Below are 15,426 nucleotides of genomic sequence, written 5' to 3' on the forward strand. Positions count from 1 at the left end.
ACAAAGATGCAACACAGGCAGGGAAGGATTACTTAATTATAAATGTTTTGCATTTTGTAGCAGGCATATAGAATCAAGCCTTACTTTCATAGTGAGAGCTACGATCAGGTCATGGATTTCAAAATAAACAGCGGTAACTATTCAAGAAAGATTTCATCTTTGATGACTACCCTTCCTTTCCTCTTTTGTCAAACAAGTTACCGAAAATGGAATCTCCCTTTGATCCTTTCATTCAACAAATATATACTAAAATATCTACCATGTATCAAACATGGTAACGGAAAAACCTTCTTTCTTTTTTCTATTTCCAACAGCATCATTCAGGTACAATCCTTCATTACCTTTCCTGGGGAAAACTGAAACTAGCTTGGTTACTCATAATGCCCCTTTGTGCCACTGCCAGTCCAATTTATCCTCCTGACAAATTCGTTTTCTGAAAGAAGACAGCTCCAGTCATATGAACAGATGGCTCAAAAACTCCTCTGAATTTTCCCAAATTAAATGCACTGCTTCCACCTTGGAATCTGAGGCCCTCTGTAATACGGGCACAACTCAGTTTTCTGGTATTATCTCCCAACATTGCCTTATATGTAATCTTTCATCAACCTGGGTGATTTCCTGTTCCTTAAACTTCTCATTTTTAAAATTAAAGTAATATGTGTACACAAGTGACAAATCAAATAGTGACAGAATACCTTATGATGAAAAACAAGTCTCCTTTCGCCCTCATACCTAGGCTTTTTTAAAAAAGTTAGTTCTTTCTGCACTTACTTTGATAATTTCTTGTTTATTAACTTTAAGACAATGCTTGTTGATTTAAAATTTTTTTTAATGTTTATTTATTTTTGAGACAGAGAGAGACAGCGAGTGGGAGAGGGGCAGAGAAAGAGGGAGACATAGAATCTGAAGTAGGCTCCAGGCTCCAAGCTGTCAGCATGGAGCCCAATGCAGAGCTCAAACCCACAAACCATGAGATTGTGACCTAAGCTGAAGTTGGACACTAACCGACTGAGCCACCCAGGTGCCCCAAGACAATGCCTGCTGATTTAGAAATTAGATTAAGGATTCACTTATACTCCTTTTATCAGCTTTCTCTCAATTGTTTGATAATTATATTATTTCTACATAAACTTTTCATTTTTTAAATGTTTATTTATTTTGAAAAAAAAAATTATGTTTTATTTATTTCTGAGAGAGAGAGAGAGAGACAACGTAAGCAAGGGAGGGTCAGAGAGAGAGGGAGACACAGAATCCGAAACAGCCTCCAGGCTCCGAGCTAGCTGTCAGCACAGAGCCCGACACGGGGCTCGAACCCACGAACCACAAGATCATGACCTGAGCCAAAGTCGGACATTTAGCCGACTAAGCCACCCAGGTGCCCCTATTTATTTATTTTTAAAGAGAGTGCCTGAGCAGGGGAGGGACAGAGAGGGAGAGGGAGAGAAAAAATCCCAAGCAGGCTCTGAGCTGTCAGTGCAGAGCCCAATCCAGGGGCTCCATCTCACCAACCCTGAGATCACGACTGGAGCCAAAATCAAAGAGTTGGAGGCCTAACTGACTGAGCCACCCAGGTGCTCCAAATTTTTATTTTCTAGTAGTTTTGCATAGAATCCTAACTGCTCACTTTGTAAAAGGAGGCTACATTGTTTTCTCTCAAGCTTCCCCAACCTGCTGCTAGCTCTAATTTTACATTTTTATTAATCTTAAGAAAATTAACATTCTCTGCTATAACCACAACCAAATCCTTCATGCTGTCTCAAAAGCCTGATTTTAAAAGCAGAAGGGTTATAAACAAGCATCCGTGTTTTCATGACAATATACTATTTAAATGGAGGCTAGAAAGTACATTTAAGTTTCCTTTTATATGGGCCTGTAACAGTGACTTCCAGGACAATCTGAGGGGACTTAAAAAAGCACCATTTTGGGGCGCCTGGGTGGATCAGTCGGTTAAGCGTCCAACTTCGTCTCAGGTCATGATCTCACAGTTCGTGGGTTTGAGCCCTGGCATCAGGCTCTGTACTGACAGCTAGCTCAGAGCCTGGAGCCTGTTTCAGATTCTGTGTCTCCCTCTCTCTCCGACCCTCCCCTGCTCATGCTCGCGCTCTCTCTCTCTCTCAGAAATAAATAAAACATTAGAAAAAAAGCACCATTTCATCAAATGCTTAAATTCATTATAATTTTACTCTCAATTCTATTGGGACCATGAATTTTTTGCATGTTTTTATTTTTTCCCTGTTTCTAACAGACCCCACCCCCCATCATTCCTGAGGGGAGGGAAAGGTTAATCTGACCAGTAGTCTTAATTTGTCCTTAACCCTTTACCATACTTCCCATTCTTCTGAGAGCACTCTCTTACTCTCCCATCAGAAATGGTTGTTCTCCAGGCTTTGCTGTGCAGCTATTACCTCTGGATATCTCGTCAGTGCTTTTCTGATCAAATCTACTATTCTCAGTTTTCCATGTCTTTCTTTTTCTTAGATTACTCCCTTGTAACTTCCTAAGAAAGGTGATGTGGGGAGAAAAAAGAAACTTTCCGAAGCTTGCACATCTGAAGATATCTTTATTTTGTCTTCATAGTTGTATAATTTGGCTTTGTACCAAATTCCAGAATAAAAACAATCTGGCCTCAGAATGTTGACGCCAATGGTCCATTGCCCTCTAACAGCCGGGACTGCTACTGAAATGGGTAATGCTAGCCTGATACATATTTTTGGGAAGGTGAACTGGTTTTCTTTCCAGAAGCTTTAAGAATTTTCTCTGTCCTTGTAAATTCCTCATTAGTGAGATAAATATGGATCTTCTTTCCTTCAGAATGTTAGATGGTTGGTGAGCCTTTATAATCTAAAGACCTGAATTCTTTGCCTCTGGGAGAAATCTAACATTTCTTTGATAATTTCCTTCCATCTCTTTTTCAGACTTTGTCTTTTTGCAACTCCTCTATTAGTTGGGTATTGTATGTTCAGGATTGAATCCTATATGTCACTTATCTTTCCTCTCCTATTTTCCGAGACACTTCCTTGATTTTATTTTCCCACCCTCAAACTGAATTTCTTATTCCGACAAATCTTATATATTTTATTTTGTTTTTAAAGAGAGAGAAAGCATGAATGGGGGAGAGGGAGAGAGGAGAGAGGAGAGAGGAGAGGGAGGGAGGGAGAGAGGGAGGGAGGGAGGGAGGGAGGGAGAGAGAGAGAGAGAGTCTTAAGCAGGGTGCAAGCACAGTGCAGAGCACCACGTGGGGCTCGATCCCACCCCTCTGGGTTCATGACTTAAGCCAAAACCAAGAATCGGACTCTCAACCGACTGAGCCATGCAGGCACCCCTGACAAATATTTTAAAATAAATTTGCAAATGCTCCTTTTCTCAAGGTTTCTTTAAAATAAAAAAAGCCAACTTCCTCCACTCCCTTCCCTCTTCCCCCAAAATGGATGCAATCATTCCAAACCTCTTTGAGGATATAAACTAGAATTTCAAAAGTATTTTTCTAAATTGGTGCTTGGGAAGTACAAAAAACTATTCTTGGAAGTGGAGAGAAAAGATCAAGGCCTATGGCCCAAGTTCTGAAAACTGTTCTGTCTTCAACACATATTTTTGTTCCTTCCATGTTTAAATTTGTACTAGTTACACTAACAAGCTATTTTCTATCTACTTTTATGTATATGCAGTCATAGTAGTATAATAGGTAAAACATCCTTGGTTGTATCTCAATGGCTAGACTGTGCCTAGTCACCAGTTTTTCTAAGTTATGGGACCATGAGTATTTTATTTATTTATTTATTTTTTTTAATGTTTTATTTATTTCTAGGAGAGAGAGAGAGAGACAGTGTGAGCAGGAGAGGGTCAGAGAGAGAGGGAGTCATAGACTCTGAAACAGGCTCCAGGCTCTGAGCTGGCAGTCAGCACAGAGCCCAACGCAGGGCTCGAGCGCACGAACCGCGAGATCATGCCCTAAGCGAAAGTCGGACGCTTAACCGACTAAGCCACCCAGGCACCCCGGGACCACGAGTATTTTAGAAATGAATCTGAGGTTCAACTAGGACATAATACTAATGTTTGGGTAATCTCGGACAATAGGTAAAAGAGCAAAAATGTGCTCTTCTAGCTCATAACCAGAATCCAATGAGATGGATGCAGAAAGGAATATCAAATTTCTGAAGTCAAGACAGACATTTGTATGTGACAAACATATCTTGTCAATAAATCACCTGTTACTGAAATAAATCTGTCACATGAAAACATAGTACTACAGTTTGACAATTTGTAAAATTGTGTTTTTGCCTTAAGTACACAGAAAGCAACTATAATTTTATGGAAAAAGAATGTTGTCAATGAAGTAGAGCAAAGATTTAAGTTCTATCCATTATTACTCTATGAGGTTCACATATTTTTACATTTTCTTTTTTTTTTTAATGTTTTTTTTACCCTTGAGAGAGAAAGAGACAGAGCATGAGCAGGGGAGGGGCAGAGAGAGAGGGAGACACAGAATCCAAAGCAGACTGTCACCACAGAGCCTGACGTGGGGTTCGAACCCAAGGACTGTGAGATCATGACCTGAGCTGAGATCAGACGCTTAATCGACTAAGCAACCCAGGCACCTCACATTTTCTAGTACAAGTGTATTTTCTGCTCATTCATCATCCCCCAAAAAACTTACTTTGTGTATTTTTAAAAGTTATAAATTCTGTCTTTTTAGTTTTACAAAGTCTATGTTTATTTGGTAAAATTCTAGTTGTAGGCAAAACTGTGAGGCTGGTAGCTGGACTATACCACACCCCTGTCTCATTTGTCTACCTTTCTATCACTTTTGGATATTTGCCACCCCCAGCCTACATGTTCAATACCTTCAAGCTATGTAAGGAACTCATTGATCCATTTAAACATTTATTTACTGAGTACCTGATATATGCCAAGCACTCTTCTAGGTGTCTGAGATTATACAATAAATGAAACAGACCAAAATCTCTGGTGTTTTGGGGAGAAACCAAACAATAATAATTGGTATATTCATGTTAGAACACGAAAAATATCATGGACAAAAAATATTAAGTTAGGTAAGAGGGATAAGAAGTGCATGGATGAAAAGGAGAATCTGCAATTTTAAATAAAAGCATCAGTGTAGGTTTTATTGAAAAGGTGCTATGTGAGTAAAGACCAGAAGGATGTGATGGAGTCAACCATCTGGGGGAAGAGCATTTCAGGCAACAGACAAGCCAGGGCAGAAGCCAGTGTGGGAGCACACATGGAGACCAGTGTTTGGATAAGAGAGTGCAAAGGAGAGGAAGAAAACAAGTCCAAGAGCGAACTAAAATTCAGGAGGCTCTGTTGCTTCTGCCTTCTTCCTGACTGTCTGGTCCAAATGGAAATGTTTCTGATCTATGACATACTCTCTTGTTAGAAGGCAATTCAGATTATGAGCCAGGTAGTGTGCTAGGTGTTACAGATACTAAGATAAAGAATAGTATCTGCCCTCTAGGAATTTACCTAGGGATTCCAAGATTTCTTACTCGATAAATGCTTGTTGAGATATGACCCCTGATTTAAAATGGAAATGTTTCTGATCTATGACATACTCTCTTGTTAGAAGGCAATTCAGATTATGAGCCAGGTAGTGTGCTAGGTGTTACAGATACTAAGATAAAGAATAGTATCTGCCCTCTAGGAATTTACCTAGGGATTCCAAGATTTCTTACTCGATAAATGCTTGTTGAGATATGACCCCTGATTTAAAAAAAAAAAAAAAAACAACAACACAAGGCCAGTTTGGCTAAAAAAATACGTAATTTCAGGAATTCGGCAAAGAGTGTCATTTTAGACGTCACAGAAAAATGGCAAAAGAAAATATGGACAGGCAGATCTTTTGGTGTTCCTCCAATCACACAGAAAGCCACTTTGTTTTCCAGTGCCACCAAGAGGTTCATAGGTTCCTTCCTAAATGGTTGTTAAAGTTCATCCTTTAATGGGGAAAAAAATTAATGTTTCCTTTTTAAGTTGAGAGGGAAAAGATACAATTTTGTTCTTAAAATGTAAAAGGATTACAGAAAAAGAACAGAAAGTGATGCTACTTGAGTTATAGAAAACCCAATATTGTAACACACTACCATTAAGTAAACAAACTGGGTGATATTAATTGATTTTAAAGAATGATTCAACATTTGGCATTATGCCCTGACTTGTATACATAATTTCCTTTTTCCTGCCCTCCCTTGAGTCAGGAAGTGTGTTCTTAAGGCATTTGTATTTTCTAAATTGTTTTGAATGTCAGAAAATATGGTTGAAACTTGAAGTAAATTATTTAAATATTCCTTGGTCAAAACTAATGAATAAATCTTTTCTAACCATGGATAGTAACCAATTTTTGGCTTAACATAGTAAGACCTTACAAATGAAAAATGTATACTTTATTTGCCTCTTAAATGTAATTCAAAATTGAAGTATTAATCTCTATATAGATACAAAGTTCTATAATGTACATTTTTTTAATTTTAAAAAGGTATGTTAATTTTTGGATGACCAAGGTACATAAAAATTATTTGGCTGTGACATAATTAGGCTGGTTACTGAAGCTATGGTGAAAAACCACATTTTTTTTTTTTTTTGAAAAACCACATTTTAATACATTCTAGATTACAATTTGACCAAATTCAATTTACGTTTTTGCTAATGGAGGTTAAACTGCTCAGCATTTTTCATTTAACCACGTTGTCTAAGAGAGGATTCCAAGCCAGCTTCTTATATTTGTTTGAGAAAACAGCATTGCTGCTTTCCAGACGAACTCTCCTAATCACTGCTGCAGAGAGCACAGTTTTCTCCTAATCGGAAATCCCAATGAACAAATTTAATTCTCTTTAAAGAGCAGCAGGATAGCACAATTCTCATGGCAAAATATCAAGTTAATTTGACAGAATTTTAGATGAAATAAATGCAAATTATCATTTGTTAAGCACATTTTAACAAAGTAATGCTTTGAAAACTGTGCCTACTCTAAGTTATATAAAATTACTTAAAGTCACTTAAATATAGTTGATAAAAAAAACTTTAAAATTTTAAAAGAACCAATTTCAACAAAAGTCTGGCTTTAAGGTCTTGACTCTCTACAATAATACATTTTCCTACCCATTAAAATATTGTTTACATTATAGTAATCTCCTAACCATTAGTAAGTTCACAATTTTGTTCATGCCTACTTTAATATTGAAAGTTACCATCATCATACAAAATTATACCATATAAAATTACAAACACTAGCAAAATAAAAATCACTCTACCAGTAAAAGCTAATGTAAAAATAAGCTTACAAAATATACAGCGTTGAAATGTATAGTACACATGACCAGCTTACTTTCAGCAAACAGAAATATTACCGTTTAAAAGTTCTATAAAAACTGTTTTTGACTTTTGAAAAGGTTCTAAAAAGAACATATAAAATGAAATTATTGTTTAATTAGTATAACTATACTCTGCTCCAACTAAAACATTTTAGTCTTTAAAGAAGTTGAACAAAGCTTACCTGTATAGAGCGGACACGAAAAGACAAAAATTTAAACATGGCTACGAAACCATGATGGTGATACAAGAATTTCTGACCGTAAAACTTAGGTTAGTAAGGGAAGGCCAAGCCCCTGCAAAGTTTTCCCCTACCAGCTGTTCCGGCAATTAGAAAATTTCCTGTCAGGCGGGTCCTGAAATGCTAGAAAAAGAGGCCTGACAATTTTCCTGTGGTAAAAGAAAGGAGAAACGTAATGGCGAGGGCACTAATGTAGCTGATAGGTAGGGCGGCCAGAACAGGAAACCAAAACAGATTTGCTGATAGCAAAATCCTGTTGAAACGTTCTTAAATCCTGGTTCCCAGCAATCCAGACAATTTTCACAACCAGTAAACTGAACATTATTTTATTTCAGAATGCTGAGAAATGCCAGTATTTCTTAACTACATGACTCTTTAAAAGCAAATGAAACTAGTCATCACTATTAAAGTCATAAAAGTCATTGATGCACATGTGAAATTTTACCCTTTGTAATGTTTACACACACTCCAAAGGGTAGTCTCAAGACTATCTTAAGGTTATATATAGACAAGTCATGGGTGTTCCCTTTCAATGAGGAATTGTTTCATAACTATGGGAAGAAAGTGACCATTTGTTGATTGTAAGGAACTTTTTGATTGTGATGTAAAGACAAATTTTTCCTGTCTTAAATGAAAGTAAATTACATTTAAATTCACAGTGGTTACAGACATCAGTTATCAGCCAAGTTAAAGCCTTTTAGGTCCAGAGCTAAAAATCCTAGTTGACAAAACCTAAATTAAAAAAAAAAAGTCTAATCCCTGGGTTATTAGTGAGCAAAAAGAACACTTACTGAATAAGTCAAACTGGAAAAGGAGAGGTCAAGTTACCAGACAACCCTTTACTCCATTTCATACTCTAAAAGTCTCTAGAAGTTCTTCTAAGGTATTTTTATTTTTTTTCATTAAACATATATTTATTTTTTTAAAAATTTTAATAGTTTATTGTCAAGTTGGTTTCCATATAACACCCAGTGCTCATCCCCACAAGTGCCATGGAGGAGGGCACTTGTGGGGATAAGGTATTTTTATTTTGTAAAATATTTTATAAGTATGCCAATAGTCAGAATAAGATCACTGAGATAGGGGCATTTAAACAAAACCCAAGGACAGAAACATCGAGAGCTGTGGGAAAATGATCTACCTGATGTACATTAATCTATGTGGCACCAACAAAAACATCATTACTTATATGAACTGAGTAAAATAGCTGCATTTTCAAAACCTGAAGAGTCTCTAGAAAAACCTCAAAAATGATCAGCTAGTTTTCTGGATGAAGGAACCATGGTCAAGGCAGGCACATACTGATGATTTATCTATAATGGGAGCTCAGTTCAGTACTTCTTGACTGAGCGAACATTAGAGTGTCCATTAGGTGCTTACAGGTACCATATGGCTCTTCTTGTCAGATCACATTTTTGTAGCTATGTTCTATAAATGTTCCTGCTATATACTTAATTTTTATGGCAATTTTTTAGAAATGACCTAACTGAAGTTAAAGAATTAAAAAAATTGCTCAATTTAAGAAATTATCCTATATAATACATTAGAATCAACTGGGAGAGGTGCCTGGGTGGCTCAGTCAATTGAGTATCTGACTCTTGACTTCAGCTCAGGTCATGATCCCAGGGTTGTGGGATCAAGCCCCACATTGGTCTCCATGCTCAGCATGGAGCCTGCTTGGGATTCTGTCTGTCTCCCTGTGCCCCTCTCTCCTGCTGGCAAGCACTCTCTAAACAAACAAACAAACAAACAAAAAATCCCAAAAACAAAACAAAACAAAAAAAAAATCTTTAGAATCAACTGGGACCCAAATAAATGTTCAAGATAAAATTCTGAATTCTGCAAGGAAATTGTACAGTCCCTCTTGATTAAAAATGCATGCCTCAATTTTTCAGCAGGGAAAGCACTTAAGATTAATTTTCCATCAGAACATGAACCTGCCCATCTCCCAGAAGGAATTATTTAAGTCTCCTTAAAATGCTGCAAATGGGCAGCAAGGTTAGGACAACCACCTAACATAAAACTGCAGTCTAAACATGAGTTGTCTCTTAAGACTGCCAAGGAGCAGCAAACAAACAGCATGGTTAATGCACAACTGATTAAAGATGTACAAAACAAAATAGGAGTGTCTCTGTACAGCAGTCATCAACGTTATTCCATTAATACTTAAGGAGCAACCAAATAACCTTTTTTGGATTCAAAGGATTTAAATTTAAATATTTAAATTCTTTTTTGAATTTAAAGGATCAGTCTGAATTGGCTTTAATGACTACCGTCGCTCAGGTTAGCAGTCACATTTTGTGTGATGTGCTTTTTAATATTAGCACTAAGAAAATGAAGCAGCATTTCAGATACTAAAACCTACAATAAGTCTTCCTGAGTTGAAATGATAATTAAAACATTGTGGTACTGCTATGTAAAAGATAAACAGAGCAAAAGAGTAAAAGAATAAATTTGATACTTTACATCTGAGGGAGGGAGATATTAGGACATCTGGCTATTGGTCTGGGAAATGGAAAGGCTATAGAGGAAAATATTGATACAGTTTTGATTATAAAATTCAAAAACTTCTTTACATCACAAGTCACCATAAATAAAGTTACAAGACTAGTTCACCTGATTGGAATCCGTTATAATCATATTACGACTCATCACAGAGCAATTTTTTTATTTGGGTGCTAGCTATTTCCTAACCAAAAACGAAAGCTCTCAAGGCCTTTTGGTACACTGCTTACGGTAGTGATTGCTGTTTTAACACATGCCACTGCCCCGCCAGATTAGTCTTCAGAACAGGCGCCCTACTTACTTTTGTATCTCCATAGCGAAGAGCATACAGTAGGAATTCAAATAATGCCTGCCCAAGTAAGAAGCATATAATCTGAAATGGACACTACTTGTGTGGTTGTGTGCATAAACTAGATACTGTTATGTTTTTCCTACCTCTTTTAATTTTCCCTAAACTTCTTATTGAAATTTCAGCTAGTTTTTCTTTATTCTTTTATCTTACTGGTTTTAAGTTTATCTTATTATTTAAAAAAGTAAATTTTATTATAAAAAGTATGTATGTCCATTACATTAATAAACAAGAAGGAGAAAAACAAAAGAAAAAAATCACTACTTTGGTGCTTTTCTTTCCAGTTTTTTTTCTGTATATACACATGCACACACTTGACTCATACTGTAAGTGTACAGCCAGAATAATCCTCTTAAGTTTATTTATTGAGAGAGAAAGAGGGAGGGAGAGAAAGAGAGAGACTGAAAGAGAGAGAGAGAGGCGCAAGGAGAGAGGGATAGAGAGAGAATCCCAAGCAGGCTCCGTACTGTGAGTGCAAAGTCTAACATGGGGCTTGAACCCACGAACTGTGAGATCATGACCCGGGCTGAAATAAAGAGTCATCGCTTAACTGACTGAGCCATTCAGGCGCCCCGCAGCCAGAATAATCTTAAAACATTTATCAGACTACTAGGTCATGCCCCTGCCTCAAATTCTTCAATGGCTTCCCATCACAGAACAAAACCCAAATTTCTCAGTCTATGGACTATAAAGCAAGCACTAATAAACACTACTTCATTCTGACTCGGTAATATACTCCCTAAACTATTCAGATAGAATGTCATTATTTGGTTTTAGACACTGTTATTATGTTAAGGTCAGACTTAACTCTTTCCTAAAAGAGGAATGAATAGTCAATTTTATAAAATGTCTTATTATCTATTAATACAATCACTTTATCTCCTTTGACCTAATGATTTGATAATGTAGATCAACAGATGTCCTAAGGTTTGTATATCTGGGAAAAATCCACTGTTTTAATATATGTATTTGATTTCTAATTTATTTATTTTTTGATGTTTTATTTATTTATTTTTGAGAGAGAGAGAGAGAGAGAGAAACAGAGAGTGAGGGGGACAAAGGATCTGAAGCAGGCTGTGTACTGACAGCAGCAAGCTTGATGTGGGGCTTGAACTCACGAACCATGAAATCACAACCCAAGCCAAAGTCAGACACTTAACTGACTGAGCCACCCAGGAGCCCATGATGTGTAAATTTTTAAAAGGATGTTTGCATCCATATTCATAAGTTAAACTGGCACAATTTCCTTTTGTGTGTTCATTTTCAGGGCTATGCTAACTTTATAAAACAAACTAGAAGGCTGCAAATTTTTTCCTATGCTTTGGGACAATTTATTTAAAAAAATTTTTTTTTAATTTCTGGGAGAGAGAGAGAGAGAGACAGCGTGAACAGGGGAAGGTCAGAGAGAGAGGGAGACACAGACTCCGAAATAGGCTCCAGGCTCTGAGCTGGCAATCAGCACAGAGCCCGATGCGGGGCTCGAACCCACGAACCGCAAGATCATGACCTAAGCGAAAGTCAGACGCTTAACCGACTAAGCCACCCAGGCGCCCCACTTTGGGACAATTTAAAAACCACAATTTAAAGATCTATTTCTTGAAAGTTTCAAAGATTTCTCCATGAAATCATAGGTACCATAGTTGGGAGGCACAGAGTTTAATAACTTAAATTTCTCCCTTGCTATTGGTATATTCAGTTTTCTATACCTTCCTAAATGATATGGTTTAGATTTTCCTAGAAAAGCACATATTTCAGCATGACTTTTGTATTGGTATATACTAAGTTATACTTAGTGTTATGTTTTCAAAATTAAACTTAAGGAAAATTTCAAGAATATCCCAAAGTAGACAGAATAGCATAATAAACCCTTATGTACCCATCACTGACCTTTAACAATGACCAACTCACCGCCAATCTAGCTTCATACACTCACTTCACCCTACTCCCATAATTATATTGAAGCAAATCCCAGACATTGTATCATTTCATCTATAAATATTTCTGTTGTTATGATGTTATTATAAACTCTTTCCTATCTATGATTATATTGTGTTTTGCTTTATGAATGTTGTTTATTTGCCTTTTATCCCACCTCTTGTTTTCTCCTTCACTGATTTTGGAATCTGTATTTAGTTCCTTCCTTTGGCTTTCTATAGGTTTACTTTGTAGTTATTTTTCTAGCTTATTTCTCTAAATCCTAAGATCCTTTATTTGAATTATCATTTATTAATAAATTTATCTTTCAAGTATATTTCTAACAATGTCATTTAAGATAGTGCACTCTAAGCACTGTGGTTATATGAAATTATTTGTTAATTCCTACCACACTGAGATAAGTACTATTATCCACACTACAGATGAAATAATTTAGGCGTAAAGAGAAATTAAGGAACCTGTTGCTGAAGTTCACACTTTCTTGAAAGTGGGAACGGCTGTGATGTTTGTGGGAACATAACCAAGGAAGTCTATCTTGGGAAGGAGCACATATGTATGGCCAATGGCTGACTTAGGTCAGAAACCAGGAGGCATTAAAACTTGTGGTAAGACCCAGAAGAAAGAAAGCTCAGTAGAGGGTCCACAGCAGAGTTCCTGAATACTTTTTGACACCATATATTATATTCATCTGGCCAAACCCCAACCCTGGCCAAACCCAATTATCAACCATTTTCATGACTCCATGACAGGTGAACCATGCTGGAGAAAAATCAACCCCTATGACAGCATTAAAATGAACATGTTTTCTAAAATGAGTTCTTTTAAAATAAAACAAAAAAGATAAAAATTAAAAATAATATAAAATGGAATGATTCCTTTGGATATAATTAAAAAAATTTTTTTTAATGTTTGTTCATTTTTGAGAGAGACAGAGTACAAGCAGGAGAGGGGCAGAGAGAGAGGGAGAAAGGGAGACCACAGAATCCAAAGCAGGATCCAGACTCTGAGCTATCAGCATAGAGCCCGATGCGGGGCCCGAACCCACAAACTGCAAGATCATGACCTCAGCTGAAGTCGGATGCTTATCCAACTGAGCCACCCACGTGCCCCTATCCAATTTTTTGTATGGATAAATTTTTCAAACCCTGAAAGGTTTAACATCTAAGGTTTTCCATTTAAATACAGGAGAATTACTCTCTAGCATACATCCATCAGTAGATAATGTTACAATGTGCTCAAGTTCTAAGGCTTTAAATCAGAGATAGGAAATATCACAAACCTGAACCAGATGGCAGTGACTTCCTAGAGCACGGAGGGGGCTCCTTCTAAGGTCCTGTCTCAATGGAAAGCATGCTATGTTCCAGTCGCAACGTCTCCCCTAAGTAGGGAGAGAGCGCAAGGGGGCAGGTGCACCAATGCCCCAGGTAAGAATGCTGCAGTGAGCAGGGACACACCTTACATGGTACTACTGCCCATCAATCTATCCACACGTGTTTCTGTGTTGTTTTTCCTCATGTAAGTACAGAGGTTATGACTTTGAATATGTGCCGGTATTTCAGATTCACTCAATAAACCATTTATACTTGAGCAGAACTTAATCAAAGCCGTTTTCTCTCTTTCCAGTTGTGGATTAGATCACTCAAACTGAAAAAATGTGTAGGCTCCAGTAGAGGAGAAGCAATTTTGGTTCAGAGGTGCCATATGAGGTAGGCAAGCCATGAAAAAAAAGGGGAGAGATTTTATTTTTTAAAAAGCTCTTAGGAGTGGATGAAAGGGACACTAGGGAATAAAAAGAAAAAAAAAAAAAGCTCTGAAAGAAAGCCAAAAATGTAGCAAAGGGAAACCTTACATGCTTGGAAATTCTGCCTAGTATACACATACTCCACTTAATGCCACCATGCAGTGCTAATTATAATGCTATTTGTCTCAGAAATATTTTCCTAACTGGTATATACTTACATGTACTAGAGTATATTTTTCCCATGCTCTGAGTGCTAAAGTATACTCTCAGCCAGTAAGTTAGAACAAGAGACAATACTCTACACAACTAGTCAGTAAGTGTTGTTAATATGCCACTCCACAAGCATTCCCTGCCAATGAGCACTCTATTGTACTTGCCTGTGTTGAGTGGGTTCTTCACTGTCTATCATCTACTCTGCTAGGGTTTCTCTTTCTATGGATTATTTTGTGTTTGACCCATGGTGACTGTAAGAGGTGTGCAAGTTATGTGCTGGACTCATGGCTGTGAGTATCACTTTGGATATTAAAATGCAAGTTGTAAGGCAGCATGCAGGAAACTTCAAGGAAATGGAGGAAATCAGCAGACAACTGGGAAGTGGTAACAGTCCCTGGATACTGTGAAGGCCATCATACATATTACTGCAGCCCCAGGGTTACTATATGAACAATAGCTAAAGGCCTATCATGACTTCAGGGGATTTGAAAAGAATAGCGGGAATTCCAGGGTGCTGCCTGTGTCCTTCATAGGGGTAATGCTCCTCAACCTGGCATTTAAGGTCATCTATGAACTATCTTCCTTATATCTTTTTAAGGCATTTTTATTACTATTGTTTTTAACAAGCTTTCTCCAATTCTCAAAAAAAATTTAGTGTTTATTTTTGAGAGAGAGCACCCGCACACGTGCATGCATCTGCATGGGGGAGGGGCAGAGAGGGACATACAGAATTTGGTTTTGGTTTTTTTTTTTTTTTACAAATAGTTTATTGTCAAGTTGGTTTCCATATAACACCCAGTGCTCATCCCCACAAGTGCCCCCTCCATGCCCATCTCCCCCTTCCCCCCCACACCCATCAGTCCTCAGTTTCTGTCAGCATTCAAGAGTCTCTCATGGTTTGCCTCTCCCCCTTTCCCCCACTATTTCCCTTCTTCTCCCCCATTGTCCTCCATTAAGTTCCTCCTAATCCTCCTATACGTGCAAACATATGATATTTGTCCTTCTCTGCCTGACTTATTTCGCTCAGCATAACACCCTCAAGGTCCATCCATGTTGCTACACATGGCCAGATTTCATTCTTTCTCATTGCCATGTAGTATTCCATGGTATAGATAAACC

General features: G+C 37.4%; 1 protein-coding gene across 4 annotated transcripts in view; it reads right to left on the minus strand.

Annotated features, from left to right (window-relative positions):
* The window catches only part of RPS6KA3 (ribosomal protein S6 kinase A3), a 113,367-nt gene that overhangs the window by 55,176 nt on the left and 42,765 nt on the right, over positions 1-15,426 (minus strand). Inside the window, exon 1 of one of the 4 annotated variants that reach the window (XM_039247387.1) lies at positions 7,508-7,574. The exons of the other annotated variants lie outside the window; for them this stretch is intronic. Coding sequence (XP_039103318.1) covers positions 7,508-7,546 — 39 coding nt within the window. The 5' untranslated portion in view covers positions 7,547-7,574. Of the gene's footprint in view, positions 1-7,507; positions 7,575-15,426 lie in introns of those variants that run through there. 4 annotated transcript variants of the gene reach the window in all.

This window comes from Hyaena hyaena, unplaced genomic scaffold, assembly GCF_003009895.1.
Source record: "Hyaena hyaena isolate Hyena2069 unplaced genomic scaffold, ASM300989v1 scaffold_295, whole genome shotgun sequence".
Lineage (NCBI taxonomy): Eukaryota > Metazoa > Chordata > Mammalia > Carnivora > Hyaenidae > Hyaena > Hyaena hyaena.